The sequence below is a fragment of the Equus caballus genome, chromosome X (assembly GCF_041296265.1).
Source record: "Equus caballus isolate H_3958 breed thoroughbred chromosome X, TB-T2T, whole genome shotgun sequence".
In the NCBI taxonomy this organism is placed as follows: domain Eukaryota; kingdom Metazoa; phylum Chordata; class Mammalia; order Perissodactyla; family Equidae; genus Equus; species Equus caballus.
This window is the reverse complement of record NC_091715.1, coordinates 62,575,242-62,602,718: the sequence shown is the minus strand read 5'-3', so window position 1 is coordinate 62,602,718 and position 27,477 is coordinate 62,575,242. Positions and strand designations below refer to the sequence as shown.

The following is a 27,477-nucleotide window of genomic DNA, read 5'->3' as shown; positions in this document are numbered from 1 at the left end:
ATGGCAGCCACAGGAAATTAATATAATGCCTCCTCAAAGCTATCACTACTTAACATACTTGATCCACTAATCCCTAATTCTCAATAGGTCTCAGGCCTCATTTGCCACATATTAGACATGGTGCTCTTGTTACATGCTTTGGTCAAGTTTTCTTGGAACACGTGGAATAGGGAGACCTTCAGCTTCATGGGGAAAGGAAAGGGAAGGATAGGGGTCTTTACCTGAAAAGGACTAGTCTCTAACCCCCCACCCCCACCCCAAAATGTTCATGAATGATTCCTGCAGACCTGGCAGCCCCTTTGACTGGACTGGATCTTGAGGGGTCATATAAGGGGTCTTCCTGTCTTTGCCTGCACATAGCCACGATCCCAAAGGTGAAAGGGTATCTGGTTTATGGCAGACACCTGGCCTACTGATTGGCATGGCTACTTAGGACAGAGTAACTGTAATTCAAGAACCATGGGCAGACTACATCTTAGGAGAAGCTGGCTGGAGAAAGAAGCACATATGGAGAATGGATTAGAATTTGTTGCTGTAAAATCAAAAAGAGCTACTCACAGTAACATTGTTAAGATTGCTAGCAACAGTTCTCTCTCAAGTGTTAGTTTGGAAAATAACTTTTGTGATGATAAACAAATGGCAAGCGATAGAATATATTGGAGTATATGAGGAAGCCACTAGTACAAAACTAATTCAGCCTGACCTTGTTTCTCCAAAAGGGCCTGCCATTGAGCATGCGCTATATATTTGCTTTAAGTATTTTCTATGTCCCAAATACAATATCAAATGCTCTTAAGATAAAGATGCAACTTACCCCACATTGGCATTTCCTTAAGGATAAGCATCTCTCCCTAGGCTAGGAACTGATTGCTGTGCCCACCCTGTGACCACCCAGCTTGAGACAACAGACCTGCTACCTGCTGTGTGAATCACTGTACTGGCCAGGCAATCTCACGACTGTTATAAAAGGGACATTCCAATCACATGTGATACATGCTCTTTGAGGGTATATAACCACTCTGTACACCCCACTTCTTTGGTGTCCTTCTTTCCTTGGGAAAGGAAGGACCCAGACTATATGGTCCTCAGATCTGGCTCTTAATAAACTCACCCCAATTTTGATTTATAGATTGGTTATGGATTATTTATGTTGACATTTCTTGGCATAGCCAGTAGAATTTCAGAGAAACCCACTGGAGACCACCTGGAATCTACACTGAACTGGCATTAGGTATCAATAAGGGCCCAATGAGCCCCCCTGGACCACTGCATTCTTCAGGTGATCCTGGTGAGTTCTCCTGAAACCCAGACCTCCTTATTTTAAGTTGATGGTCCAGAGTTTAAATGAGCTGTTTCAAACCTTAAGACTAATTGTCTTAAGGAGGTACCAGTACATACCCTAGGTAAGAGGAACATAGGGGGAATTTCCCAGGCCAAGGGAGCCTAGGGGGAATTTTCCAGTGAATGATGCAGCCTGACCTTTTTAATTTGGCTTTAAATTGGGAAGAATTGTGTTTATATAAAGTCTGAACAAACTGCTTGATAGAGAAATGAGAGATTGGACATGTTCGGCTCCGAAGAAAAGGGACACTGCTCCTCCTGGCTGAAAGGCATTCTCAGGTGACTGAGAAGCTCAGCAGGAGTGTTGGAGGATGGAATGCCTTATGACATGTAGTGTTCCCATAGGGAACTGCACTATCATTCATGTTAATTAATTATAGGCTCATCATGGGAAGCTTATATGAGGGTTGGTCACCCAAGCTCTGAGCTCCCATTGAGGTTTTAGGCTGCTGGTGGGAGAAACCAAGGCACATTAGAGAGTGTTTATAACCTTGCTTTAGGGAGTAACACTCACAAGAAGCACACTTCTGACCCACTACACTGTCCTTAGAAGTTGTTCAGATTTTATAACAAAACTAAAAGAAAAGTGGGAAATCGAGCTTCTAAAAAAAGCCCAAGCATTTCCCCAATGGGTGGCCTCCCTCCAAATTCCAGTTGGCTTCATGCTGTGACTTGCAAGTACTTAACGAAAGGGGACTATTCCCACCCCAGATTCCTAAGACAGAAAGAAGGAAAGAAAAAAAATGGGAAAAGAAGATTTTGCAGATGCAGTCTGCTATGAAAACACCCTTGTCCAAAAATCTAAGGAAAAATTTTAAAACAGAGGCTATAAAATCTTCATTGTATCTGTTTATGTGTGCGTCTATATATGTATGTTATAAATGTGATATTTTACCTCTGGATGGTATAATTTCTAAAGAGTTCTATTCAATTGACAAAGTAAGAGCTTACAAATTTTTTTTCTAAAAGCTACTAACCTAAAGGTCTTTCAAGTTAATGTGATTTGAAATAACAAAAGCTTGTTTAAGTTTGTTGGTTTGATGAAAATAGACACATCCTCAAAGTTATCAGCATTGGATATGATGCAGACATGTACCCTTTATTCTATGTTTATTGGTCAAATAAACTGATGTCATCTTTATTACAAAACTGGTTAACAAAAATAATAACTTCAAATGATGGCTAATTTTGTCTAATGTCTCATGAAGTCTTATAGGCAATCTAAATAATTATTGAGAACAAATAACTAAACAGATGTGAAAAAGATGAGTGTTGGGTGAACTTTTAACAACAATTATGTGTTATGGTGCATGTACTTCAAATGGCTTCCAAAATCTCTTTGATAACTTTAAACTTTGAAGTTTTACTACGTTATTTTAATTGATAAAAATTCATTGAATATCTAGATTATCTCTAAATAAGATAAAATATTAGACATCAATTATTAAATACAAGTTTATCTACTCATGGCTTCTTATTACAGAAAAACTAAAAGGTGTTTGGGTCTATTAGTAAACATGTCTTGTATTTTATTAAAAGGTTGTACTATGAAGTAACATGCTTTTAGAAATTATAAAAGGTATTTATAAATTTACCAAGCCACGGAATGCTAATGTAAAAGACAGTTTATAATTACTTACTTCTTAGTTTTCACTGAAAGTTAAAGTTTCTAAGGGTTAAAATTTCTAATATGTGATTAAAGCTACCAGAAATTAAGGAAAATATATTTGTATTCAAGGAAAGGTGTATGTTTTCAGTAAAGAAGGTATAAAGAATGGAAATATTTTTTTGAGAAAGATAAATTTGTCCCAAAGTACTAGGAGGAAAAAAGAAAGGTATAGGACAAATTCTGAATGTAAAAAGAAAGTGACAGAAGGTCGAGGGAAGTAAAACCCTGAGTTTTGTACAGGTCAAGTTGGCTGAGATTGAAATGAATCTAATTAAGTAAATGAGTTTTAATATAAAAAGTAAGCTGGTACAAGAATTAGAATTTAGCTTTCTCTTTTAAAAGGGATAATTTTCTTAAACTCTCAGTCTGCTCTTGATGAAGCAGTTACAAAAGGTTTTTTTGTATTTTTGAGTAAGTTTACCTAAAAGCTAGAAGATCTATGTTTTGTTAAAGTAATTTCCTATGTTCAAAAAGACTGGTCTCTCTATTAAGGTTTTCAGACTGTTTAACTCTCTGCTCTTGACTGTTTCTGTTGTCAATTTGGTTAAATGGATAACTAAGCATTGTTTTACAGTGACCCTTGTTTCACAGCAACCAGATCAGCAACCCCTTGATCTTGTTTGAACAAGTGTTTTAAAATCTTTTGATGTTTTTGACAAGCTCCCCATAATTCACATCCTAAATAAAGGATTTATTTTGACCTTATTTGAGAATTTTCAGAGGGGCCCTTGGACTTCTCAAAGAAATTTGTTCTCTCTTCCTATAAAGGAGGGGATACTAATTAGGTTTGTTTGGTATGCTAAATTGCATGGGAAGCATTGTCAAGTAAATGATGATAAACCTTCTTAGGTTATACTATGTAAATAAATATTATTCACTATTTTAACTCTGCTATCTTGCTTCCAACATCACAAGGGGAGAAGATCACAACTGCATTCTGTTATTTTATTTGGTTTACAGATGAGTCTTATTCAAATGATAAGCAAAGATATTACCAAGCTGGATATGCTGTCCAGCCTCAAGAATGCCCACTACATTCTATTAACTCTGCTAACCCAGTAAAAGATTTCCTTCTATAAGCTAAAGAAATTGCCATGGAAGAAAAGAAATAAAGGTGGCAACAAAGGGAGGAAAATTATACTTTTGGAAACTTTCTCACATAGTGGCTCATAAAGCCTATGCTCGTTGTGCTATATGCCAAAAACATAATCTAGGGAAACTATCTCATGACTCACAAGGCCACTTTCCCCTTCCTAAAGGACCCCTTTGAGGTATGGCGATTGGATTTTGTCCAAATGCCACCATCTCAAGGATAAATATATCTCGTAATGATCTGTATGTTCTCACATTGGGTTGAGGCCTTTCCTTCAGAAGAGCAATGACTTTAGGTAAATTATTATTGAAAAGGGTAATTTCTGTTTGGGGAATTCCTACTGAGTTACACAGTGACTAGGGAACTCATTTCATCAGACAAATAATTAAATCTATTTGCAACATTTGGCCAATAATACAGCATTTGCACTGCGCTTACCATCCCTAGTCCTCAGGACTGGTGGAAAGAATTAACGACACAGTTGACAATTGGCAAAGATTCAGAAGCATTTACTCTCTCATGGCCAAAAGCTCTTCAGCTAGTGCTTCTTAATCTTAAATCTACACCTTTTGGTAAACATTGGCTGTCTCCTTTTGAAATAATAGGACAGCCTATGCAATTAGATGAGGAAATATATGAACCAACTTTGCTTAAGAGAGATATATTACATTGTTGTCAGGGTCTCATTGAGATGCTTAAAAGAAATGAAAGGTTGGTAGTTGGTTCTTTTCTCAGAGAGCTCCCAGACCTTAAGGATCATGGACTATAATCTGGAGAACTTATTTATCAGAAGAGGCATCAAATAAAAGACTTTTTGAAGCCCTGTTGGAAAGGACCACACCAGGATGAGAAGAAGACAGCATCTGTTGTAGACAGCTGTCCCAAGACTCCAGACCAGGCCTGTATTCCCAACCTTATATGCCTTCATTTAAACCTTTGTTATGCTTAAACTGTATACCTATTTTATAATTGTTCCATTTAAGGTTTCAAAATACTATCGTACTTAAAGTGATTGATTTGGAACAGACTGGTCTCAAAGGCCAGGCGTTTATTGGGCGGCTCCTAGTGGAATTCGGTGGCTATGCGGAACAAATCTCTGGCCTTGTTTACTGCCTGGATGGCTAAACCACTGCACCCTGAGTTTAGCTTGGAAGCAGGGAAGGATTCACACTGAACTAACACCTGTTCCCAATCTCCCTCTCTTTAAGGCCAGATGGGCTCATTCAGTGTTCCACTGGTACGGCCACCAAGCAGCTATATTTGCTCCTTTGGGGCTAAAAGATGTCATTATCACATAGAAGCTCTAAATTTACTCAACACACACTTAACCATAGTCAAGCAAGAATAGCCTTATTAAATACTAAAATGTCTTTAATGAAAAAGGCTGTCCTTCAAAATAGAATGGCTTTAGATATTTTAACTGCATCCCAAGGTTGTACATATACAATCACTCAAACCGAATGCTGTGGTTTTATATGTGATGAATCTTCCAATGTGTCGTCTCTCCTAAAGCACATGAAAAAACAGGTGAATGCCTTAAGCGATCCTACACCCAGTCTTGATTTGTGTGGCTGGCTCCCTTCCAGTATCAGTTCCCTTTTTTGATCCAGATTGCAATTCCTATTTCTATTACTTCTTGGAATTCTTGTACTAGTTATAATATTCAAATTAATTGCTGTTTTCTTTACTCAGTGTTGTAAGACTGGCATAGAAGCTAGAGGAATGGTTGTTCAGTGGCTTGAGATGGTCAATCGATCCTATAACCCTGGACAAATTTCCTTTTCTGATAAGGACTATGCGTAAGAACTCATTTTAAACTAATGTTTTCCAATATGTTGAATTATTATCACTGTTAGTGCACTTGTTCTATAATTGTGAACAACGTAAACATAGAAGTCATAGAAAAGCACACATACGTTTGTGCAACAATCTAAAATTAACTGAAAATTATATAACCTATGAAATGCTTCCTCTGTTAATATATATACCACTGTGCTTGTCTGACTATTTCCACCCAACATGGACAAGTGGGCAAATAAATGAGATAAAAGCCTAGCACCCAGTTACATGATGGACCCAGGGCAGGCGGCAACCACCCTGGCGCCGAGGCACAATATTTTGATCATCAATGCTTTCTATTAAAAGATTATAGATCAAAAGGTGTAAAATGATAAACAAATGGCAAACAATAGGATATATTGGATTATATGAGGAAGCTATTTGTTGTAAAACTATTTCAGCCTGACCTTGTTTTTCCAAAAGGGCCAGACATGGCCATTGAGCATGCACTGTATATCCACTTTAAGCATTTGTTATGCCCCAAAGACAAGAACAAATGTCCTTAAGATAAAGATGCAACTTTCCCCACATTGGCATTTCCTTAAGGATAAGCATCTCTCCCTATGCTAGGGATTGATTGCTGTGCCTTCCCGTGACCACCCAGCTTGAGACAGCAGACCTGCTACCTGCTGTGTGAATTGCTATGTTGGCTAGGCAATCTTGTGACTGTTATAAAAGGGACATTCCAATCACATGTGATACATGCTCTTTGACGGTATATAACCAATCTATACACCCCACTTCTTTGGTGCCCCAGGCTATATGGTCCTCAGATCTGGCTGATAATAAACTCACCCCAATTTTGATTTATAGATTGGTTACAGATTATTTGCATTGATGGTGAGAAGGATTGGGGCAGAGTTCTGAACACATTTTAGCCAATGTGTAAAATCAGAAAGCCTTCAAAATATTGCTTTCCCACCAGAACTCTAGAATCCCAAGGAATTATGCAGAAAAATTAAGCATATCTTTGCAGATACTGAAACCAACCAAGCAGTGGAATTCTGGCAGAGAAAAATCCTACAATTTTCAGCTATGGAAGAGAACCTAGAGATCACCCAGTCCAAGCCCCTCACTGTACATTTGTGAAAACTCAGCAGATTCTTCAGCCCAACTTCAGAAATCTAGATATTAGATATCTGCTCTGTAGTCTTGCTTCAGTGTCCACAGTGTTTTACTGGATCAGGCGCTGATTCATGCCAATAAAAACATAAGCGCGTTTCCAGTATACACTGGATGATCACAATCCATCCCCTACCCGCCAAGGGGCGCAAACTAACATTCCTCCTGCAGTCCAGACAACATCCCTCACGGCCTGGGACAGAAACCCGTCAGCAATCAGGAAACTACCGGAACCTTGAGGCAGAATGCTTGCAGCTGCTACGGTTGCTTTGAGAAAAGAACACTTCCGGCCAGCAAGGACGTAGTCCCAACTTGTTTCATCGGCCCCCTGCTCTTGCGTTCCGATTTGCCACGCTAATACTGGGAGGCGGGCTTGCGTCGTGGTTTCGCTCTCCCCATTGGCTGCTGGTGCAGCAGCGGTTTAGAGTGAGGGTGGCACGTTGGGCTGCGAGCTGTGTGGAGTGCCGTGGCACGAGCTGCATCGAGCCCAGTGTCTGGTGGGAATCCGGGGCCGGGCAATTTCTGGGTCCCCGGGTGATGGATCGCGTGTGGAGTGCGTGGTGCGGGAAGTGCGTCCAAGAGAGAGGGACGTCGCCACTCTGGGCCCAGCGTATCGTGGTCGCCTGGCTCAGTAAGGCCGAGTGGGATCAGGTGACGGTGTATCTGTTCTCTGACGACCATAAATTGCAGCGGTACGCGCTGAACCGCATCACCGTGTGGAGGAGCAGGTAAGGCGGCAGGTTCAGCCCTTCTGCCTGCGTGCGGGTGGCGCCTTACCTCTTCCTTTGTAGAATTCCTGTAAGGCCATATTCTCCAGTCTTCCCCTAAATTGCCTAATGGTGTCCCTGTGAGAGGTTTGGGCGTTGCCCCTCTCCCAGGTGCCTGGGGGAAAGTCACAGCCTAGCTCTTGGACTAATCCCGTTTGCAGAAAGAATGGGAGTGTGGGGGCCGGCTCCGTGGCCGAGTGGTTGAGTTTGCGCGCTCCGCTGCGGCGGCCCAGGGTTCGGATCCTGGGCGCGGATATGGCACCGCTCGTCAGGCCACGTCGAGGCGGCGTTCCACATCCCACAACTAGAAGGACGTGCAGCCAAGATATACAACTGTGTACAGGGGTGGTTAAAAAAGAAAGAAAGAAAGAAAGAAAGAAAAAGAAAGAGAATGTGCCTCCACAACCCTCTTGTAAAATCTTTGAGCTTTAACCCTTACCTTCTTCCATCTTGGGGAGGGTGCGGGAGGACCATTGTGGCTGAGCCAGCGGTTGAGTAGTAGGTTAGTACCCTTGGGTGGATTTCCAATTCAAATTGTCGCGGGGGGGGGAGGTTGCCTACAAAATCGTGTTCGAATGGGGTTCCTCAGTCCAGTTGGTAAGATTGAGTTAGGAGGAGATAAGGGATAAGGGTCTTCTCCAGCTGAATGAGTTGAGGGTTTCGGGGTGAAAGAAAGGGGTATGTCCACCACACTTAATTGTTGGTTGATTGTGGAGCAGTTAGACGTCCTGTGTATACCCTAGACAGCCTCTCATGCCCTGTGTACTATTGGATCCCAGGGACATTATCCTCTCTCTTCCCACTTTCTTGATTTGTGTCTGTTCATGAACTCTTGAGCCAATATATAATCAGAATAGCTTACAGCAACCTAGGTTCTGAGGTGGGTGGTGGATGAGTGTAAGGGACCTTTATGATGGTGCTGGACTGTGGCCTTTTAGGTTAGGCAACGAACTCCCCCTGGCAGTGGCTTCTACTGCTGACCTGGTACGCTGTAAGCTCATGGATGTAACTGGTGGCTTGGGCACTGATGAACTTAGACTGCTCTATGGCATGGCATTGGTCAGGTAAGACCTACATGGGTAGGAGTGGGGGGTGGTTTTGGGAGTAGGGTCTGGGGTGGGAGTAGCATATAATAAGCAAAGCTTGGGTCACCCCATGATGGCTTGACTCGACAACTTTTGGTACCCCCTGTCAACACACATTCCTCTTTTTCCTTTCCCTAGAGCCTTCTCTTTTCTTGGAATGTGAGGTGGGGGTGGCTCAGACCGAGAGATCTCTATGGGTCTCGTCCAGCTTTGACAGTTTGATTTTTTCCTTCCCCTTTAACTCTTGTCACCCAGAGGAACTTTTCTGAATGGTTACATGTTCTTGGCCAAAATTTAATGTGGATTTTCCAACCTTCCCCCCATTTATACTTAGCAACACTCTTCCCCCTTCTCTCCACGAACACGGAAAGATTGCTGAGTTGTGGAAGTGGAGATGTGGGCCAGTAGTTCCTGACTTAGCAAGTGACACAGAGTGGTTCTAGCAGCCTCATGCACACTGGGAAAAAGGCTGCCACTGAGTTTTCTCATCTGTGAAAGTCCTTGCTCATCTCATACTGTTCCCTTTATCTGCCTGGAGGTCCTCTCTAGCTCTTCTTACCTTCTCCATCATTTAGCTGTGCTCCCCTTCATCATTTGATGTAGTCCTTTGTCCTAGTATTTATAACATATAATGTTCTAGCATAATGTTATGTTATGTTATGATTATCCTAGGCTGAATTCTTCAAGGCCAGAGCAGTGTCTTATTCATCTATATGGCTTCAGCACAGGGCAGACTCTCAGTAAATGTTGGACTGGATGGAAATTTACCTGCTCTGGCTGACACCAACCATAAGAACAGGACAGAACAGTCAGTGGAAAGGTTGTAGAAATGGGAAGCATCAGTAACTCAGCAAGGTGTTTTGAAGCCCCACTGGTTTGAGTAAAACAGTTACTTGGGCTGTGCCACTTATTTCTGCCCCAATCCCAGGTTTGTGAATCTTATCTCGGAAAGGAAAACGAAGTTTGTCAAGCTCCCCCTCAAGTTCCTGGCTCAGGAGGTACGTATGATAAGGTGGCCTTGCTCAATTCTCTCTCCCCAGGAGGGCTCAGTAAATGGGGCATGGGGTGATGTGGGCACACAGTCAGACTAGCTCATCCCACCACTACTGGCCAGGCAAAGCCCAACAAGAACCCCAGACCCTCACCCTCCAGTTGAAAGAAGCAGACTTACTCTCTTGCTCATGGCTGCCATCTTCAGTGGGCTTTACTGCCTAGCTTGCTGGGAGTGGCCCGGTGAAGCTAAGGCGGCCGAATGCACCACTGAGTGGGGACAGGAAATAGGTGGCAGTCACAGTGCCTGCCCTCTGGGAGCTGACAATCTGAGGGAGGAGACATGCTCAGCCAAGCAGCATGAAAATGCCAGACATTCCTGCCCTGAGTGAGTATGTGAGACATGTAGAGGACCAGAGGGCAGGCAAGTTCTCAGCCATCAAAAGAAGCTTCCTGGAGGAGGTGTGGGAAGGAGGGAGAAAGGGAGGAAGAAGGGGTAAAGGGTACGCAGGGACAGGGACTGGTATAGATAAGGCAGAGGGAGGCTGGAGAAGGTGATTGCTAATGCTCATTCACAGGAACCTCTTTGTTGGAGGAGGGTGGTTGGTGGATGGGTGAGGCAAATGGCTTTTCTGATTTTCAAGAACACCTTCACAGAGTAGTGAAAAGAATCGGGAGACCTGGTTTATAATCTTGGCTCTACTACTAAGACTGGAACCTCCTCTTGGGACCTCAATTTCTCTATCTGTAAGATGAGGGCAGGCTAAGCTAATTCATGTCTGTGGTGCCTTCTAGCTTTAATATTTTCTAATTTCTACACTCAATATCCTCCCCAACAATCAGGTGAACATTCCGGATTGGATTGTTGAACTTCGCCATGAGTTGACCCATAAGAAAATGCCCCATATAAATGACTGCCGCAGAGGTGAGTCCCCAGGGAGTGCAACTGCCATAGTTAACTGCCTGGGCTGGGTGGCACTGTGGGTAGAGGAAGAGGTTAGGAAGGTCTCCACCTGGGGTCAGAGCCAGGACTAGAGTGAGGCAAGTGAGGCCCTCGCCTTGGGCACAAACTTTAAGGGTTCATCAGAACTCAGTAATCAAGATAAATAACATTTTAATGTGGAAAAACCCACGATGAACAAATACCAAATTTAAGTGAAGACAGGATTGGTATTACTGATTTTTCCTTTTGTAATAAGGCTTGGCAAGGCACTGTTCTGATCCTATTTTGGTATATTGATTATTGAAACTCATCCCTTAGCATTTGTGCCTGAGGAGGGGAGTGGTGGGGGGCAGGTTGAGAGGTGTGAGCCATCAAGTGTTATGAACCCAGGGGTTCTTTGGACACCTCATCCCAACTAAGAACCCCTGCTTCAGCCTAGACCTTTTGTGTGGGGGAAGCAGATCTAGAAAAGATCTCGGGCCAAGGCCATGTAACTAGCTAGTGGGGCTTGGGTCCCTGTTCTCCCACTTTCCAAGCCTGTGCCATTTTTGGCATCCCACATCCAAGTCTAGTTTTAGTTTTTTCTAGGAAAGGTACTGGTGAGCAGGAGAAAGCAAAGAACAGAGGGATAACCCAGAGCAAGAGCGGCCACTTCTGGATATTTGAGATTTGTGCCTTCTTGGAGCCATGCCTCTTCCCTGGGGCTTTCCCATAAGGCTCACAAGATGAGGCTGGGGGCCTGCTAGGAGCTGCTTGCCTGTGGCTGCTCCTATGGCACTGCCTTTCTTCCTCTCCTCCTTTAGGCTGCTACTTTGTCCTGGATTGGCTCCAGAAGACGTACTGGTGCCGCCAACTGGAGAACAGCCTGAGAGAGACCTGGGAGTTGGAGGAGGACAGGGAAGAGACAGATGAAGAGGACCAAGAGGATGATAAAAACATTGTTGTTGAGGATGTCACAGAACAGAGACCAGAGCCTAAGGATGAGGCGAAAGGTGCAGAGCTGGATGTCAGGGCTGATGGAGACAGCGAAGGAAACAAAGAGGTTGATTCGCATTGGGAAAAGACTCTGAGACATAAAGAGCTATATGGTAGGTGTCCTTGCAGGGGCAGAAAGGGGCCCATGAGCCTGGAAGACTCAGGCTTAGGGTTGACACCGGTTGTTTCCCTGGCTCAGCATTTCCTCTGGGGTTGTGGTGAGTGTTAGCTTAAAAAAATTACTGTCACAAGCCATCTTCCTTGATCCCTGTAAAGTAGGAGAGGCAAGAATTCTAGTTCCCAATTTCCAACTCAAGAAATGAGGTGAGAATGGCTCAGAATCCCATCAGGAGCAGGGGGCTGGGCTAGCTGCCCTATCTGTTTCCCTATTCTGTTTTCAGAAAGAGCCCGGGAACTGCTGGTATCATATGAAGAGGAGCAGTTTAAGGTAAGAAAGTGCTCTTGACTTGGCATGTTCTCTCCTGCCTAGGCCATTTCTTCCTTCTTGCCAGCTACCTTAGAGAAGTCCTAAGAAGGAATTTGAAAGAAAAGTGACAAAGCTTGAGGGAACTTCTCAGAAACAAGAGAAGCAGAGTCCAGTTGGCTGACCCTCCACACCCATGGAGTGGGGAGACGATGGAAGTTTGTGGATAATCTGCCCTACTGGGTTATAGGGAACAACTGGGCATAGGTGGTTGCATAGCCCTGCAGTACTGCAACTGATCAGCAGATGATGTCCAGGAACTTTCCTAGATCAGGTGAGCTTGAGGGGAGCTGTTTTAGCAGGAAGGGAGGTAGCTTAGAAACTATTCAGCTCAATTCTTCCTTTTCACAGATAAAAAAATTGAAGCCATGGATGAGTGAAGGGACTGGCTCAAGGTCACATATGCAGTTAATGATAGAACCTGGATTAGAACCCGGGTTTCCTGATTCCCTTTATTCCTTAGCCCATTGCTTCCCTTCACCCGTTGGCCCTAGGATCTCTGCCCAACTCCAGCAAAATTCCCCCACTGGATATCTTAGCATTGGGGTATCTGGTGATTGGGAGCCACAGGGAATTCAGGGTGAGAGGGAGGAGGAGGAAGAGAAGAAAGTCTGGCATTTGAGGGTCAGGATATTTTTAGTTGCAAGACCAATAGGGGAGTTATGGGCCCACCCCTGCATGTTCTGCCCTATCCCCTGAAGGGAGGTGCTGAGAGGTCCTATGGGAAGGGATCCTGGAGGGGTGGAAGAGGGTTGCCTGGCTGAACCAGCCTTCTGATGGGACCCTCTTTGCTGGCAGGTACTGGAGAAATTTAGGCATTTACCTCAGGCCATTAAGGCATGGAATAACCTGTCCCCACCTGTAGAATGCATCCTGGCTGAGCTCAAGGGCATCACATGGGAGAACAGGTTTGTAACTAGGTAATCAGGGGCTGCCTACTCTCTTGGCTAGAGCATATTAGCCTCACTGAAGTCGGTTTCCACATCCCAGCTTGCCAACCTCTAGGAAATCCCAGAGATAATCTTGATCCCCCATGGTGTGACCCTGCATTCTGTATGACCGTCTTCCCCTGGCCCTGCCAGCTACCAAGTGGGGGTTGCCTGCTCTGAGTCACTAAAATGGCCAAAGGCAGGATTGTGTACTGTCATCCATAACCTGGCCAGCTTTTTTCCTCTCTGTCCAGTGGTATGTGGAGTTCTTGGGAACTAGGAGAAGCCCTTACCCTACCACCTCACTGCCTAGCCCTTGTCCAAGTTTGAGGTAAAAGATATATGGTGGGCACTGCTTGTCTTTTTCTTTTGATCTGCTGTTAGAGAGTATCACTATCCACTGGATAGCTATGGTTGGGGAGACCAAGGAGGCACCTTCCCAGGGCCTGGCTCCTCAAAACACTAAGACCTTCCCCACTTAGTATGGCCATGAGCCTCTTTTTCCCAAAAAATAATGCTCAATTCAATCCAGAGCAGACAAACAGTATCTATTCATTCCTCTCCTCCCTAGTTCTTGGGGGCTTGCTACTTAAATTCAGCTGGAAAGATCTTTGGGGAACCCTCCACTAAGAACTTATGAAGGCAAAGCTAGACATTCCCAGCTAGGGAGAGGTTAGAAGGAATCTGGGATGGAGCAGAGAGTATAGGAAGGTGGTGTAGGTGGCAGAGTGGGCTTGGGTGGGCGCCTACAGTGCACGTTGGGATTACCCCTGGAGTCGTCTTCATTGCCAGGATATTAGTAGTTCCAAAGGTGTATTATCAATGTCTGCCCAGCATAGGCTTCTTGGCTGCACCCTTCAGCAAAGGGGTGGGTGGTAACCTCCCCAGCAGCTGGGAAAACTGTCCTTGTGCCCCTAGACAGTAGTGTCTTCCTGGTTGTGCTTAGCAGGCAGCTGGCTGGCTGCTTTAAGTGCTTTTCCTGGATACTGACCTCAGGAGATGGGAGATGGATGGAAGGACAACTCTTTCCTCCTCGAGCCTGGTAGAGGTGGGGATCTGAGCATAACAGCCCTTCAGGCATTGAGACACTTTGGGAGCTCTTGTTCCCCCTCTAGGCCTTGTCACCTGGGAGAGCCTCTCAGGGAACTGCTAAGCTCTGGAGGAGACAGCTGGCTGTTGCTGGTTTCGATTTGAGCTGGATGAGGTTGAGGGATTACCCCTATAGCCTACACTTTCAACCTCTATAACTTAGTTCTGGGTTCTTGGGGTCCATAGGAATAAGGATCATATTTGGTCCATATTTGATTCCCCAGAGTTTCTGCATCTAGGATCTGAAAGAGGCAACTAGGTAGAGGGAGAGGGGTAGGAGACCAGAAGACTGTCAAGAGAAACAAAAAGACTGAGCAGGAACTAAAGTCTAAAAGCCCTGTGACCCCAGGCATTTAACTCCTCTGTGGGCCTGGGACTTCTCACCATCTGTGTTTTCAGTTTTGTTCAGCTGCTGCTGCCCTCATTATGGGCCTTAGATCAGCATTTGTTTGGTAAATGCTTGTTCAAAACCCACTGATCAGTCTCTGGTCCAGCGCCTTCCCCAGGAGGCTGAGGCCTGAGATCCACCTGTAAACTGCCTTCCTTTTCCCCCGTGCTGCTTTAGCCACTTGAGTCAGAGGCTTTACCTGCCTTGGGAGTGGGTAGGGGAGTAGAACAGGGTCTTCTGCCTGCTTCAGTTTGTTTAATTAAATATCCTCTTGCTCCAGGGAGGCTGTGCTGGATGCTTTTTTGGATGACGGCTTTCTCATCCCCACATTTGAGCAGTTGGCAGCTTTACAGATAGACTATGAAGGTAGGGTCCTAGGGCTCACTGCAGCCTTAGGGTTCTGTGTTTCTTGGGCAAGAACACCAGGGGTGGCCAGGGTGGCCCTGGACTGGGCATCAAGGGCTGTTTCCTGCCATTCTATAGCCTCTGGAAGCCCCTCTCACCTGAGCAGAACAGGTAGCCCCACTGATAAGTAGTCGCTGGGCTATTCTTACACGGCCTGGAATTGGGTGGGGTGGGGTGGAGTGAGGGGAGTCTTCATATTGTGCTATGTTAACTGTGATTTGGCCGCTTCCTAGAGAGCTAGAACAGCAGAACTGGAAGGGCCTTGTGAGGTCATCTAGTCCAACATCCTCATGTTACAGATGGGCAGACTGAGGTCCAGAGAGGGGAAGGTACTGACCCAAAGTCACACAGTGAGTTATTGACAAAGCTGAAAGCTAGAACCAGAGTTCTTTTTCTTTTATACTCTGTTTTGAGTCAGTTGTTGGTTGCCAGATACTAACTAGTTTCTCTCCCCGCTGTTCTGCTCTCCTCTTTCCTCTTATTCTGTGGTGGCAACTCTGTTGTTGTTGGTGATGGGGCTCCCTCTCCTTCTCTCTCACTCTCTCCTTCCCTCCCTCACCCTCTTCTGTCCCTCTCTCCTCTCCTCCCTCTCTCCCTCCCTTCCTTCTTCCCTTTCCCTCTTTCTCCCTGTCTCTGATTGTCCCCCCCCCCCCCCCCCGCTCCCGCGCCTCCTCTTTCCTCGTCAATGGGTGTCCCTCACAAACCAGAAAATGTGGACTTGAATGACATCCTGGTGCCAAAGCCATTCTCTCAATTCTGGCAGCCCCTGCTCAGGGGCCTGCACTCCCAGACCTTCACGCAGGCCCTGCTGGAGAGGATGCTCTCTGAGCTGCCAGCCTTGGGGGACAGCGGGATCCGGCCCACCTACATCCTCAGATGGACCCTTGAACTGATCGTGGCTAACACCAAGACTGGTGAGGGAGACTAGCCCTAGCCCCAGGGCCTAATGCGGCCAAGGCAGAAGCATCTACCACTGTCCTCAGCTCTCAGCTGAATAGCATCAGGTGGACACATCCCTTCTTGAAGGTTTAGGTTTGCCCAAGAGGGCCCAGCGGCAGCAGTGGACAAATCTTCCTCCACCATGTTTTTTCTCAGAGCCAACTAAACTGGGCAGGGGCAAAGGGCCCTGAATGCTTTGAGCAATTGGGAGGTGTAGAGTGGGGAGGCTGGGGGGATGAGGGGGGACAGAGTCAAACTTTACAAAGTGCAAGATTGGGTGCGGGCTTAATGGTTCCTTCTCCTCAGGCCCTCTCTTCTCTCTCAGGTCGGAATGCCCGCCGATTTTCTGCAAGCCAGTGGGAAGCGAGAAGGAGCTGGAGGCTATTCAACTGCTCTGCCTCCCTTGACTGGCCCCGGGTGGTTGAGTCCTGCTTGGGCTCACCTTGCTGGGCCAGCCCCCAACTCCTTCAGCTGTAAGTCTCTTGAATTCCATCTGATAGGAGGGTGAGGCCTTATAGACCTCAGGGCTGCCCAGCCCTAGAATGGCAGAATTGGACCAGCCCTTGCAAAGACACCTAGTTCCATCCCCTTCCTCCTAACAGATGGGAGAACTGAGTCCCAAAGACGAGAGGGGTAGGGTATTCTTGCTTAAGACCGTGCAGCTTAAGACCTGGCTGAACTGAGTCCAGTATGAGAACAAATGAGACAACCCCCTTAGAGTGCTTAGCACAGTGGCCTGTACAGAGTAAGTGCACAGTAAATTGTAGCTGCTGTTTATTATCGAACCCAGTCTTCTGACTCTAAGTCCAGTGCTGTTTCCTCTATTATCTTCCCAAAGTATACCTCTCTATTACATAGGTGCTCAGCAACCTTCAGTGGCTGGCTCCCTATTGCCTTCCTGATGAAGTCTAGACTTCTTAGCCTGACGTTCAAAGATCTTTCTGATTCTTCCCCAACCTATTATTGGTAACCATACCTCCTGTGGTTTCCCTTTACCCAGTCCACCCTGGGTCCTATGGTCAAGCTGAATATTGCACTGGTTCCTGTAAATACCTGTGGTTGTCTCCCTTTCCTTTTCTCTGTCATTTTCTGACCTTAAGCCACTTCCCTCATACTCGTGGAAGCCTTTAGCACCTGATTATCTTCCTGCTTTCTGGAGCAATACCTGTTTCATCTGAGTGACCCATCTGACACTCTGCAGCTGCTTAGCACCAATGGCCTTCATTCTCCACTACGCTCAGCTACCTATTTCCATCACTCAGAGCTGTTCCACCTCTGAAAGCTGACGTCCCAGCATCCCACTCGGGATCACCACCTCTTGTCCTTCCAGTTCTCACACTCACATCCTGTGACATCTGCTCCTTGCCAGCATCCAGACCTCCATCCCTCCATTTCCTACCTCCCTCAACCTTGCTTCCCCTCGATCCTGTCTGCGGTTGATTACTTCAGGCACTCATTAGCACCCTCAGCTCTGCTCATCCTTGGCATATCTGACTTGCAAAGCCCCAAGCTGGGATTGATCTTCCCCGCTCTGCTTCCCCCACTCCTCAGCCCGGCCAGCTGAGCTCTGCTGGAGAAAACCACATAGCCGTGCAGATTGCTGCCACTGCAGAGGTATGATTTTTAATCTTGGGTCAGGCCTCAGTTCTTTTTGTCTGAACTTTTTCTTGTTTTCTGCCCACTTTCTCTCCCATTTTCTGAGTGTTCTAAACCCCTACCACTCACCTTAAGCACCTCCCCCTCTCCCATTTCACCTTAGCTTCTTCAAGCACATGGAGGCATCTGACAGGGCCCCCTTGACCTGGGGTCCAGCCCTCATGAACTGATATGCAGCTACACTCAACCTTCTCACCAGTCTCAGGATGAGGTGGCCTTGCTCTGTGCCTGTGCTCTGGAGCCACCTCCACCAGCATCACTGGGCCTCATCCCATCCCTTCCCTTGCTCTGCTGGCTTTTGCTCCTCAACCTATGAACATGTCTGAGTTTTTCTCATCTTAAAACTAAGCAACAATAACAACAACACAAGCAAAATCTCCTTTGACCTAGCATCCCTCTGTGGGGTTATCATGAGCTTATCACTCCTTCCTCTCCCATCAAAAGATCTGAAAAGAGTAGTCTACACTCAACAATCTTGATTTTCTCACTACCCTCTTGCTTCCTCAACTTGCTGCAATTTGGCATTCACCCCTAGAGCTGCTTTGACCTCCTGATTACCAAATCGAGTGGATCCTTGTCCATCGTTGTGTCTGCTGCATTGACGCTGTTTACCACTCCCTCCTTGAAATGCCTGTGCTTTTTTATTAGTTCCTGTTAAGTGCCAAGGCTTAAATCTTATCTAGCTCAGGCATCTCCAAGATTCAGCTCCTATGTTGGACTGCATATCAGACATCTCCCCTTGGAAGGCCCATAGGCACCTTACTGTGATCAAAAGGGAATTGGTCATCTTACTCCCCACCCCAACCCCGAAGTGATCTTCCTCCTCTGCTCCCTATCTCACTTGGTGGCAGCACCATCTATCCTGTCATGTTGACTCTCTCAAGTACTTCCCAAATCGGAGATTTTGTGTTTCTGTGTCTACTTCCCCTAGTGTCTCCTTCTCTCTATTAGACTAAGCTTTTCAAGCACAAGGGCTCTGCGTTAGCCCTCTGCTGCAGCACACCACATAAGCCCAGGTCCCAAATGGGCCTCAGGAAATATTGAACTAAACTATGCTCTGCTGTCTCATTGACAGCAGTTCTGTCTTAGGTGGGAACTGACTCTGTGCCTGGGCAATAAATGAAATAGGAGTCTGGATGCCAGTACCCTCTTAGTCCCCTGATGCCCCTCATAAAGTCAGAAAGTCTTTCTTGAACCCTGATCGGGTTGAAACCTTTGGGGCACCGTAGTGGCTTTTAAGTAGCTTATAAAAGAAAAGGGTAGCCTGCAGACAGAGTCAGTCAGGGCAAGACCTCCAGGAGATGAGACTGAACCAAACAGACAAATCTCCAGATTTGTGTGCTCTAGACTAGAAATGATATGGATGGGTGGGAAATTGGGAGGAGAACCAAAAAGGCCTGGAGAGGTCAGGAAAGCATCACAGACATTTAAGCAACCGAGCAGGAGAAAGAATAGAGGAAGTTTCGAAGTCCAGAAGGAACATGGCATGTGTATGTAATGGGGGGAGGGAGTGAAAAGAGCAGCATGGAGAGGTTTGGATAGGTGGCCTTCAAGGTACTTTCCAATCCTAAGTGCCTGCAGAGTGGAAGCTGCTGGTCTTGGAGAAGCCTGGACCACAGAGATGTTCTCCCAACCCAAGCATACCAGAGGGATGCGACACATGCCAGCAGTAACAGCGGCTCACATGGGTACGATTCCTTGTGAACAGATCCTGCCTTTATCAGATAATCAGTGACTCTACTTCTAATCATCCCATTACAGAGACTGGGAAATAGGATTTCCCTAGGTGTTATACTGCAAGTCTGCAAGTCACAGCACAGAGCTGGGGCCAGAATCCGGATATCCTGTCCTTACTCCTGTGCTCTTGCCACAGTACTCCATTAGATTGCACCCTTGCAAAAAGCATGTGTTATCAGGCACACACAGAACTTGGTTTTCATTTTCCCCAGAGGAAAAATAAAAGATACAACTAGAAATTAAGTGTGAAGCATGGTGCTGTGTTTTTTGTAGAAGTTATTTCATTTCATTTGACACAGCAGTCTTTGAAAGTAGAATATTAAATCCTTATTTGAGAGATGAGAGACACTGAGGCTCTGAGGAATGAAGTGACTTATGCAAAAGTCACATGGTTTGTTGATGGTGGGACAGGGATTCGGGCCCAGGTCTTGTGAGTCCAAAGTCCACCTTCTTTCCACCAACCTGACCTGTGAGCTTCTCAGTCCCCAGCTGTAACCAGACAAACCTGAGGAAGGAGATGCCTTTTAAGATTCGTATCACCCCTGCGTCTCAGTGGTCAGACTAGACAGCTTGAAATAGCGGGTGCGTAATAACAAACAGCAGTGATACGGCGTCTTGCCAGTATCAACTGCCTGGGAATATTTATTATTAATCATACTAATGGGCCACAGTGGGAGAGAAGAGAGTTTCCTCTCTGGCTTTTCCTCCAATAAGGCTGAAAGCTTTTCAAGAGTTTCCCCCATCCAGCCAGTATCAATTCAATTTGAGCCAGTGTCCTCTTGGAATATGAAAGCCCTACAGAAAGGGTCTCCCAGCCCGGACCCCAGTAACCAGCAACCAATGACCAGAGACCACACAGATGTGGCCAGTCTGCCTGCAGGGCCCAGAAAGAAAACAGCCCACTGAGCATATGGCCCCTCCATGAGCGGCCCACAGTTCAAACTCAATACACCTAGAAGGAAACCATCCATCTGTCCACCCCACCCATGACTCCCACAGTGACCAGGTGCCTGCTAGGTGCCTGGTTCTACGTGAGGCTCTGCGAGGGGTGCTCACCCTCTGCCTCCCCAGGAGCTCTCCTTCCCAACGGCTCTGTATCTCTTGGTGGTTTTGCTGTTAGCACCGTCCTTTGTGTGCACCATGTCATCACCTTTAACTCTCCTCTGCCTAACCCCTGTCATCTGGCCACCAAGCCCTGTTCTTTGTCTGTCTGTCCTTCACAGCTTCCCTCCCACCCACCTCCACTGCCAGTGCCCTAGGTCAGCCCTGACCAACTCTTCCTGGTCTCCCTACCTCCAGGCTGCCCCATCCAGGCCATCCTCCACATGGCCACCCTCCACACGGACACCATGGTGATCTTCAGAAACGCAGCCTTCACCTGCGCTCAGAGTTGTCAAGTGACCCCCTCTGCCCGACACACACTTAACCTTTGCAGCTTTTGCTTCCTCCCACAGCTCCTCAGTGCAACACTTCCCTTTGAGCCAGGCTACTCCCACCATGTGCACACAGCACGGTGTGCTCACTCTTGTCTCTGCACAAAGCCCTCTCTTGATCTCTCCTGCCCTCCTTTGCTCTCTGCCTCCCCCCAGCTCCTGTACTGCCTGAGGTCTGCAGTGCTCATCTGGCCTCCTTCCCACATCCTGCTTTGTCTTGTCACTTGCTGCTTTTTGTTTTTTCCCTTTTCCTCCATCCCAGTCTGAGCTGTAGTTGCTCCTGGAAAGGGATCAGACTGTGTTCCACGCAGAAGGAGCCCAGCACACTTCCAGGCATGTCTTTAGAGCTCAGGACAAGTTGTTCAGCTAGGCCAGAGGAAGAGAGGGATCTGCTATTCTCATGTCAAGCCCTGTAGGCCTATTGGCTAGTTTGTACATTTACATAGCATTTCATTACAGACTAATAGCTATCATTTATTGCATGCCCACTGTGTGCCAGGCATTGTATGTGAGCTATCTTATTTACTACTCTCAACAACCCTCTAAGTCCGGTGCCATTATTGTCCTCATTTTACTGAGAATGGAAGTGAGCCACAGAGATGAATCACAGAGCTTGTTTAGGGTCCATGGGCCTGTTGTTTCTGTGTTCTGTCTGCTCTACTCACTGCCTTTCAGAGGCAAGTCTGGAGGCTCAGAGACCAAGTTCAAACTGTGGAGTGTTGGGGTATGAAGTGACTTGAGATTTTAAATCTTTCTTACCCCATCCCTCCCTTTGCTCAGCGTCTTCAAAGCCATGGGGCAGGTCTTGCCAGATGGGGAGCAGGAGAAGCTGCTGCGTATCTGTTCCATTTATAACCAGAGTGGAGAAAACAGCCTGGTGCAGGAGGGCTCAGAGGCCTCCCCGATTGGGAAGTCTCCATACACACTGGACAACCTGTATTGGAGCCTCAAACCAGATGGTGCCAGCTCTGGGCCTGAAGGTGAAGCCCAGCAGCAGGAGGAGCAGGGCAGCCTTAATGATGTTAAGAAAGCTGAGGAGAAGGAGAAAGAGGTCTTGGAAGACCAGGTGGAGGAGGAGGAAGAGGAAAATGATGACCAAGAGAAGTGGAAGGAGGAGACGGAGGATGAAGAAGAAGAAGAAGATGATGATGATGACGATGACGACGATGACGATGATGATGACATAGACGATGAGGAAGACAGAATGGAGGTGGGGCCTTTCTCTATGGGGGAGGAGTCCCCCACTGCTGAGAATGCTAGGCTCCTGGCCCAGAAAAGAGGAGCTTTGCAGGGCTCTGCATGGCAAGTTAGCTCAGGTAAGAAGCCTGATACCCATTTTCTCTCCATACCAATCTTCCCTCTCTGGCTAGCTCTTGAGGCTTCCCTCTACGCTAGAGAAGAGATGGAAAGTAGCAGGTGATAGCCAGTGTGAGGCAAGCCTGGGAGGCAGCCTGGTATGTGGATGACAGCTGGCTTCCCTCCCTCTTAGGATGAAGTGTGTAAGTGCTAGGGGCCTAAGCACTGTCATGCTACCCGCTGCTTCATTCAGAGAACACATTTAGAGGGATAGTATGGGTGTGAGCACTGAGCAGCAAAACACAGAAGAGAAAGTGAGAGGTAGGGGGTTGATATGTGTATGATTCTGCATGTGTTTTTTGCATGCAGTGATCTAGGGTCAGGGAGACAAAATAAGAGCGCTTTCTGCGATTATGTGAATGTATATGTACCCATGGAGGCTGTGTGTGTGAAAAAGAAGGAACCCAGGGGCATTAAGTCAGAGAAAGTGGAAGTAAGATCAGAAGAGTGAGAATAAGGAGTGGTGAGGTTTTTAGATGATCATACAAGTTAGTGAGACAAAGCCAAGACGGGGCAAGGAGGGTCGGGCAATAGGAAAGTGGGAGACACATGAATCTGTTCCTGCTGAGGGTGGTCTTTTGATTGCCCTCATTTAGGTTAGGGGGCAGGAAGCTTAAGGCAGGGAGACTCTGAAGGAATGAGCAGTCTGGTGTGTGTCGAGGGGGCATGTGTGTATGCCTGCACACTGAAGGTAGGGGTGGACGTGGGGGCACAGCCTGTGTGATGGAGCCTGAGGGACAGAGGGCAAAGAACTAAGACTGGGTGTGGTGTATTGTGGGCATGGTGAGGAACAATAGCGAGTGAGAGGGAAGGCAGTGAAGGAACTCAGGGGGAAAGGTGGAGCCTTTGCCCTTGTGTGGACATGTGTGTGGAAGGGCTTGGTCATAAAGGCCCTGTGCTTTTATGTGGTGGGTGAGTGCTAGGAGTGGGAGAACATGTTGATGTCTGTGTGTGTGTGAATGGGTGTGTGCCTACACGTGATGGACAAACCAAGGCACAGTGACAGAGAAATCTCTTAGGGCTAAGAGGGCTGTTTGGAGATCTTTGTAAATATTGAAAGGGGGGGCATTGACATGGGCAAAATTGTGTGTGTGTGTGTGTGTGTGTGTGAGAGAGAGAGAGAGAGAATAGGGGCTGTGAAAAGAGAAGTCATTGTGAAGAAGGCTATATGTGCATCTGTGCGTACATGCACACATGGTCATGCATGTTTTTGGAAGAGGAGACAGGGTTGCTGAGACCATGGGGGACAGGAGGTATCTGAATGAGGGAGAGGACTGGCAGCAGTGAGAGGTGGGGGTATGTGCAAGGGCGTGAGAATAGACAGTGAGACAGTTATTCAGAGATGGGCTCTGTGTGTCCATGCTGTCACTGAGGGGACATGTACAAGGGTGCAGGCTAGAGAGGTAGGGGCAGTTATGTAGGCAGGTTTGGGGAAATTAGTGATGGGGAGAGAGGTCAGTGACAGACATTGCGGGGGGTCCCTGTGTATGAAGGTACTTTTGTATGCATAGGGCAATGCAGGGCATTAAGACAGACACAACTTCCTTATAAAAGAGCCAGGGGTCGGGCGATGGGCAGGCAGAGGAAAAGACCCTCCTGAAGGGGGTTCTATGGCTTACATAAAAAGCTAGTCCAGGATTGATACCTTCCAGAAAGCCAAGGACATTATGACAGGGAGAATTCTTTGGGTACCAGGGAGATGTGGGAGGCCAGAAACTGAATCTGTTTGGAGGAGCTCACCAGTTAAGTCTTCACTGGAAAACATTGGATACATTGGTGTAAGAATGGGGATGGGGATTTAATATAAACTGTGTGGAGGGTGTTTAACTGATAGAACAGAGCTGGTGGGTAGTGCCTGACATGGTCCGTTCTAGACTGGGGTATCTCTGTGGGGAGAGGGGCTGGGGAGTGGTTTGTGAATGTGGAAAGGCTAGGGCATTAAAATCTTTCCCTTGCTCCCTTACCATTGCTTCCTTTGTGTGTGCATACACATATGTGGGGATGCAGGGATGGTAAGACTTCTGGTTTGTGTGCCTGTGAATGAGAGATGTGGGAGACAGGGAGTGAAACTGGGAACATTTGTTAAATGGAGGGCTTGGTCTGTGTGCTTATGTCTGTATACTTAGGCAGCGGTAGGGGGTGGGATATACAGTGAGACAGCCCTTCCCCACAGAAGGGATGTTCTTTGTGTATGCATCAGAGGGCAATAAGACCTTGCAGAGGGCAGGGGGAGCATAATACCTCTGAAAAAGAGTCTACCCTGAAGTAGTGTGTGGGTGTGTATATCTCTCAAGGCAAAGCCACTAAGAAATGATGTGACATTCAAGAACGTTGGGGGTGTCTGTGTGTAGATGTGTAGGAAATCTAGATCATTCAGATACTCAGTTATCTGTGGGTTTGGGGAGGAGGTGCAATGGGAATTCTGGGGCATCTAGACTTTTCCATATATGTGTGTGTGGAAATAGGGGTGAGGGTGAGAGGTTGAGGGAGTGATACAGCCAGGTACAAAAAAGATGTTGTCCTCTGTATCTGTGAGGACATGTCTGGGGAAGTGGGAGAAAAGCAGAGAGGAACAAAAATGTCTGTAGATGTGTGCATGGTATGTGGTGTGTGGGGTGGTTGTGGTGGAGTGTGTTTGTGAACACATAGAGGGAAAGAAGGTCCATAAAAAGTATATGGGGAAGTATGGAAGGGGTGGGGAGCACTAAGGTGGAGAGGAGCTCATGAGAAGTGATGCAGAGAGGAGTGAGGCTGGAGATACACAGAGATCCCATGCTAAGCAGGCTAATTGAGGTGGGTGGGTGGACAGGGTAGTTGGGCCTGTGCATCAGTCCGAGAACTAATGCTCTTGCCTCCTCCCTTTGCTCCACAGAAGATGTGCGATGGGACATCTTCCCCTTAGGCCGAATGCCAGGTCAGACCGAGGACCCAGCAGAGCTTATGCTGGAGAATTATGACACCATGTATCTTTTGGACCAGCCTGTGCTAGAGCAGCGGCTGGAACCCCCAACATGCAAGACTGGGTGAGTACCCATGGCAGCAGGATTTCTTACCCCTTTCTCTGCCTCCTGCAGTGGGGAAGGAGGGAGCGTAGGATGGAGGGGGGAAGGGAGGGAGAGAAGGACACAAAGTGGGGTGGGTGGGGGAGATAGCTGTCCCCAGTCAGGGCCTAAATGAGGGACATATAAATTCCAGTCCCTGGCTGAACCCTTGGCAGAACTCCCAGCCCCTAGTGGGGGGAGCCAATGAGGCAGCCATGCAGAACTGGCTTGGCACCCCTCTCAGATTGCATCCAGTTTGTGTGTGTGTGTGTGTGTGTATGTGTGTGTGTGCACATTTTGGGAAGAGAGAGGTCCACAGCCGCCAACAGTTTCACTAAAGGGTCCACCATTCCCAAAAGGTCAAGAACAGATGCTCTAATCCAACTTCTTCATGTTCCTGAGGAGAAAACTGAGGCCCAGAAAGGGGAAGGGATTTGTCCAAAGGTGCACAGAGTAATCAGTAGGCCTCCCCGCACTATCCAGGCATCTTGGTAGCAAGGCCTGCGCAGGGCTCCATGCTCTCCCTCGAAACTCGCCTCTGGATCACAGGCGTGGGAGCCCTTGGGTCATCAGGGAGCCAGGAACCAAGCAGCCCTTGCTGAGGGGCTCTGCTGGTAACACAAAGGAGCCCGTCCAGAGGGCGTGTACATTCCGGAATGCGGGGCCATTGTGACCAGGAGAATCCTGTGAGTACCAGAGAGAGACCTCTGTGGGCCCCTGAAACTGAGAGTCTATCCCTCTGCTTCCTGCCCACTCCCTGGGAGATGAGCCCCTCTTCCTCTGGACATTTGGGGAGAGGGCTAGTAGAACCCAGGGGCCCCAGAAGCAGACCAGGCCCAAGGCAGTGCCATGAACTCTGTCCTAGGCTAGGGAGCAGCAGGCCTCTTGGAGAGGAGAGGAGGCAGCTGGGGAAGCCAGGTGTTCTGTAGCTGGGAGTGGGGCCCACAGTCTGAGAGAGAAAGAGACCACCTCTTCCCTTGGGTGAGACTGGCTTGATGAGCACCAGGGTATCAAGGGTGAAGTGTGGGCAGGTGGAGATGTTAAATCCAGAAGGATGCTGATTCGGCCCAGCTCTCACACCCATGTAGTGAGGAGGCTTCCTCTGCTGGAGCGGTCCTGCCTACCCCTGTTCCTTGTCTCAGCTCCACTCCTGACGTGTCTATGTGGCCTTGAGCAAGTCCCTTTTCATCTCTGGGCCTCAGTTCCAGGACTAGATCATCTCTAAGGGTTTTTTCAGCTGCAGTAGTGTAACCATGGATCTGCCTGAGGGGAAGGATGATGACTTTGCTCTCAGCTGTCACCCTCATCTACCTGGAAGGACCTTTGACCTGCAGGAAGCAGGGGAAGCAAGAGCGTTCAGAGCAGGGTCAGGGATGGGGAGGATAGGAGCTCGGCCTAGCCCTGCAGTGCAAGCCTTGCTTTGTGCTCCCTAACCAGCTGTTGGGAGTGGGAGGGATCTAGCCCAGCATCCTCTGGGCGCCGAAGCTCTAGGGCCTTGGAAGAAGGCCTGTTAAGGCAGCCACTTTTAATATCTTCCTGGAGGTGGGGTGGTGTGTGTTCCCCTCTTCTACCTCAAGCCAAATAGCTATGCTTTAATCTGGTTTATATACTAGGACTCTGCATAGAGTCTCATTTAAAAAGTTCTGCTCCTTCCCTGCCTCCCTCAACTGAGGGGAGGGCAGAGCCACCCCTGCGGCCCATCTGAAGTAGTTTCTCAGATTTGCTCCAGTTTTTTCTTTGTAAAGCCAGGCAGGAGGGTGGGCCCTTCCCCTAGACACACACACATCAAGCACGCTTAGCCCTTCCAGAGCCTAGAGCTGCCTCCTTCCCTGACTGACCGCACCCCCTCTCTCCACAGCACCCTGGGCCTGAGCTGTGGCATTGGCAGTGGCAACTGCAGCAACGGCAGCAGCAACTTGGAGGGCCTTCTCTGGAGCCAGGGCCAGCTGCATGGGCTCAAAACTGGCCTGCAGCTCTTCTGATGCCCACCTTGGTGCAAGTGTTCATCCAGCCCTGCTGGGGCAACAGCCTTCCCCCTAAACCTCCCACCCCCGATGCTCAATGAAACAACCTGGGAGACAGCCTGCATCAACTCAGCTTTCTACCACAGAGGAATTTTTAATGTTTTAGATTTTGTTTTGTTTTGTTTTGTTTTGTTTTATAAAACAATAAACAGGAAACTGTTGTTTTAGTGTT

At 47.4% G+C, this 27,477-nt stretch overlaps 1 protein-coding gene across 33 annotated transcripts; it reads left to right on the top strand.

Annotated features, from left to right (window-relative positions):
* The first annotated feature begins 5,331 nt into the window (after positions 1-5,331).
* Positions 5,332-27,477, top strand: LAS1L (LAS1 like ribosome biogenesis factor). Of its 33 annotated transcripts, none has more exons than XR_011434701.1 (16): positions 5,332-7,792; positions 8,770-8,895; positions 9,845-9,914; positions 10,750-10,831; positions 11,653-11,937; positions 12,226-12,272; positions 13,107-13,228; positions 14,995-15,080; positions 15,419-15,469; positions 15,827-16,033; positions 16,384-16,531; positions 19,287-19,402; positions 21,665-22,200; positions 25,116-25,263; positions 25,765-25,967; positions 27,140-27,477. XR_011434701.1 is itself a non-coding variant. In XM_070257269.1 (15 exons), exons 1-14 carry the CDS (start codon positions 7,602-7,604, stop codon positions 25,952-25,954), a joined length of 2,277 nt encoding a protein of 758 aa, XP_070113370.1. In that variant the 5' UTR covers positions 5,332-7,601; the 3' UTR covers positions 25,955-25,967; positions 27,140-27,477. The 33 variants fall into 33 exon arrangements, 23 of the variants coding, with proteins under 23 accessions (XP_070113370.1, XP_070113369.1, XP_070113368.1 ...); XR_011434699.1 differs by having other exon boundaries at positions 25,113-25,263; XR_011434706.1 differs by lacking the exon at positions 15,419-15,469 and having other exon boundaries at positions 13,107-13,216; positions 25,113-25,263.

Bases quoted from the DNA above. Each gene is read 5' to 3' on its own strand.
- LAS1L (XM_070257266.1), top strand. From the start codon at position 7,602: ATGGATCGCGTGTGGAGTGCGTGGTGCGGGAAGTGCGTCCAAGAGAGA. The intron at 9,915-10,749 runs GTACGTATGATA...CCCAACAATCAG, and splicing joins TCAAGTTCCTGGCTCAGGAG to GTGAACATTCCGGATTGGAT. The intron at 25,264-25,764 runs GTGAGTACCCAT...CGCACTATCCAG, and splicing joins CCCCCAACATGCAAGACTGG to GCATCTTGGTAGCAAGGCCT.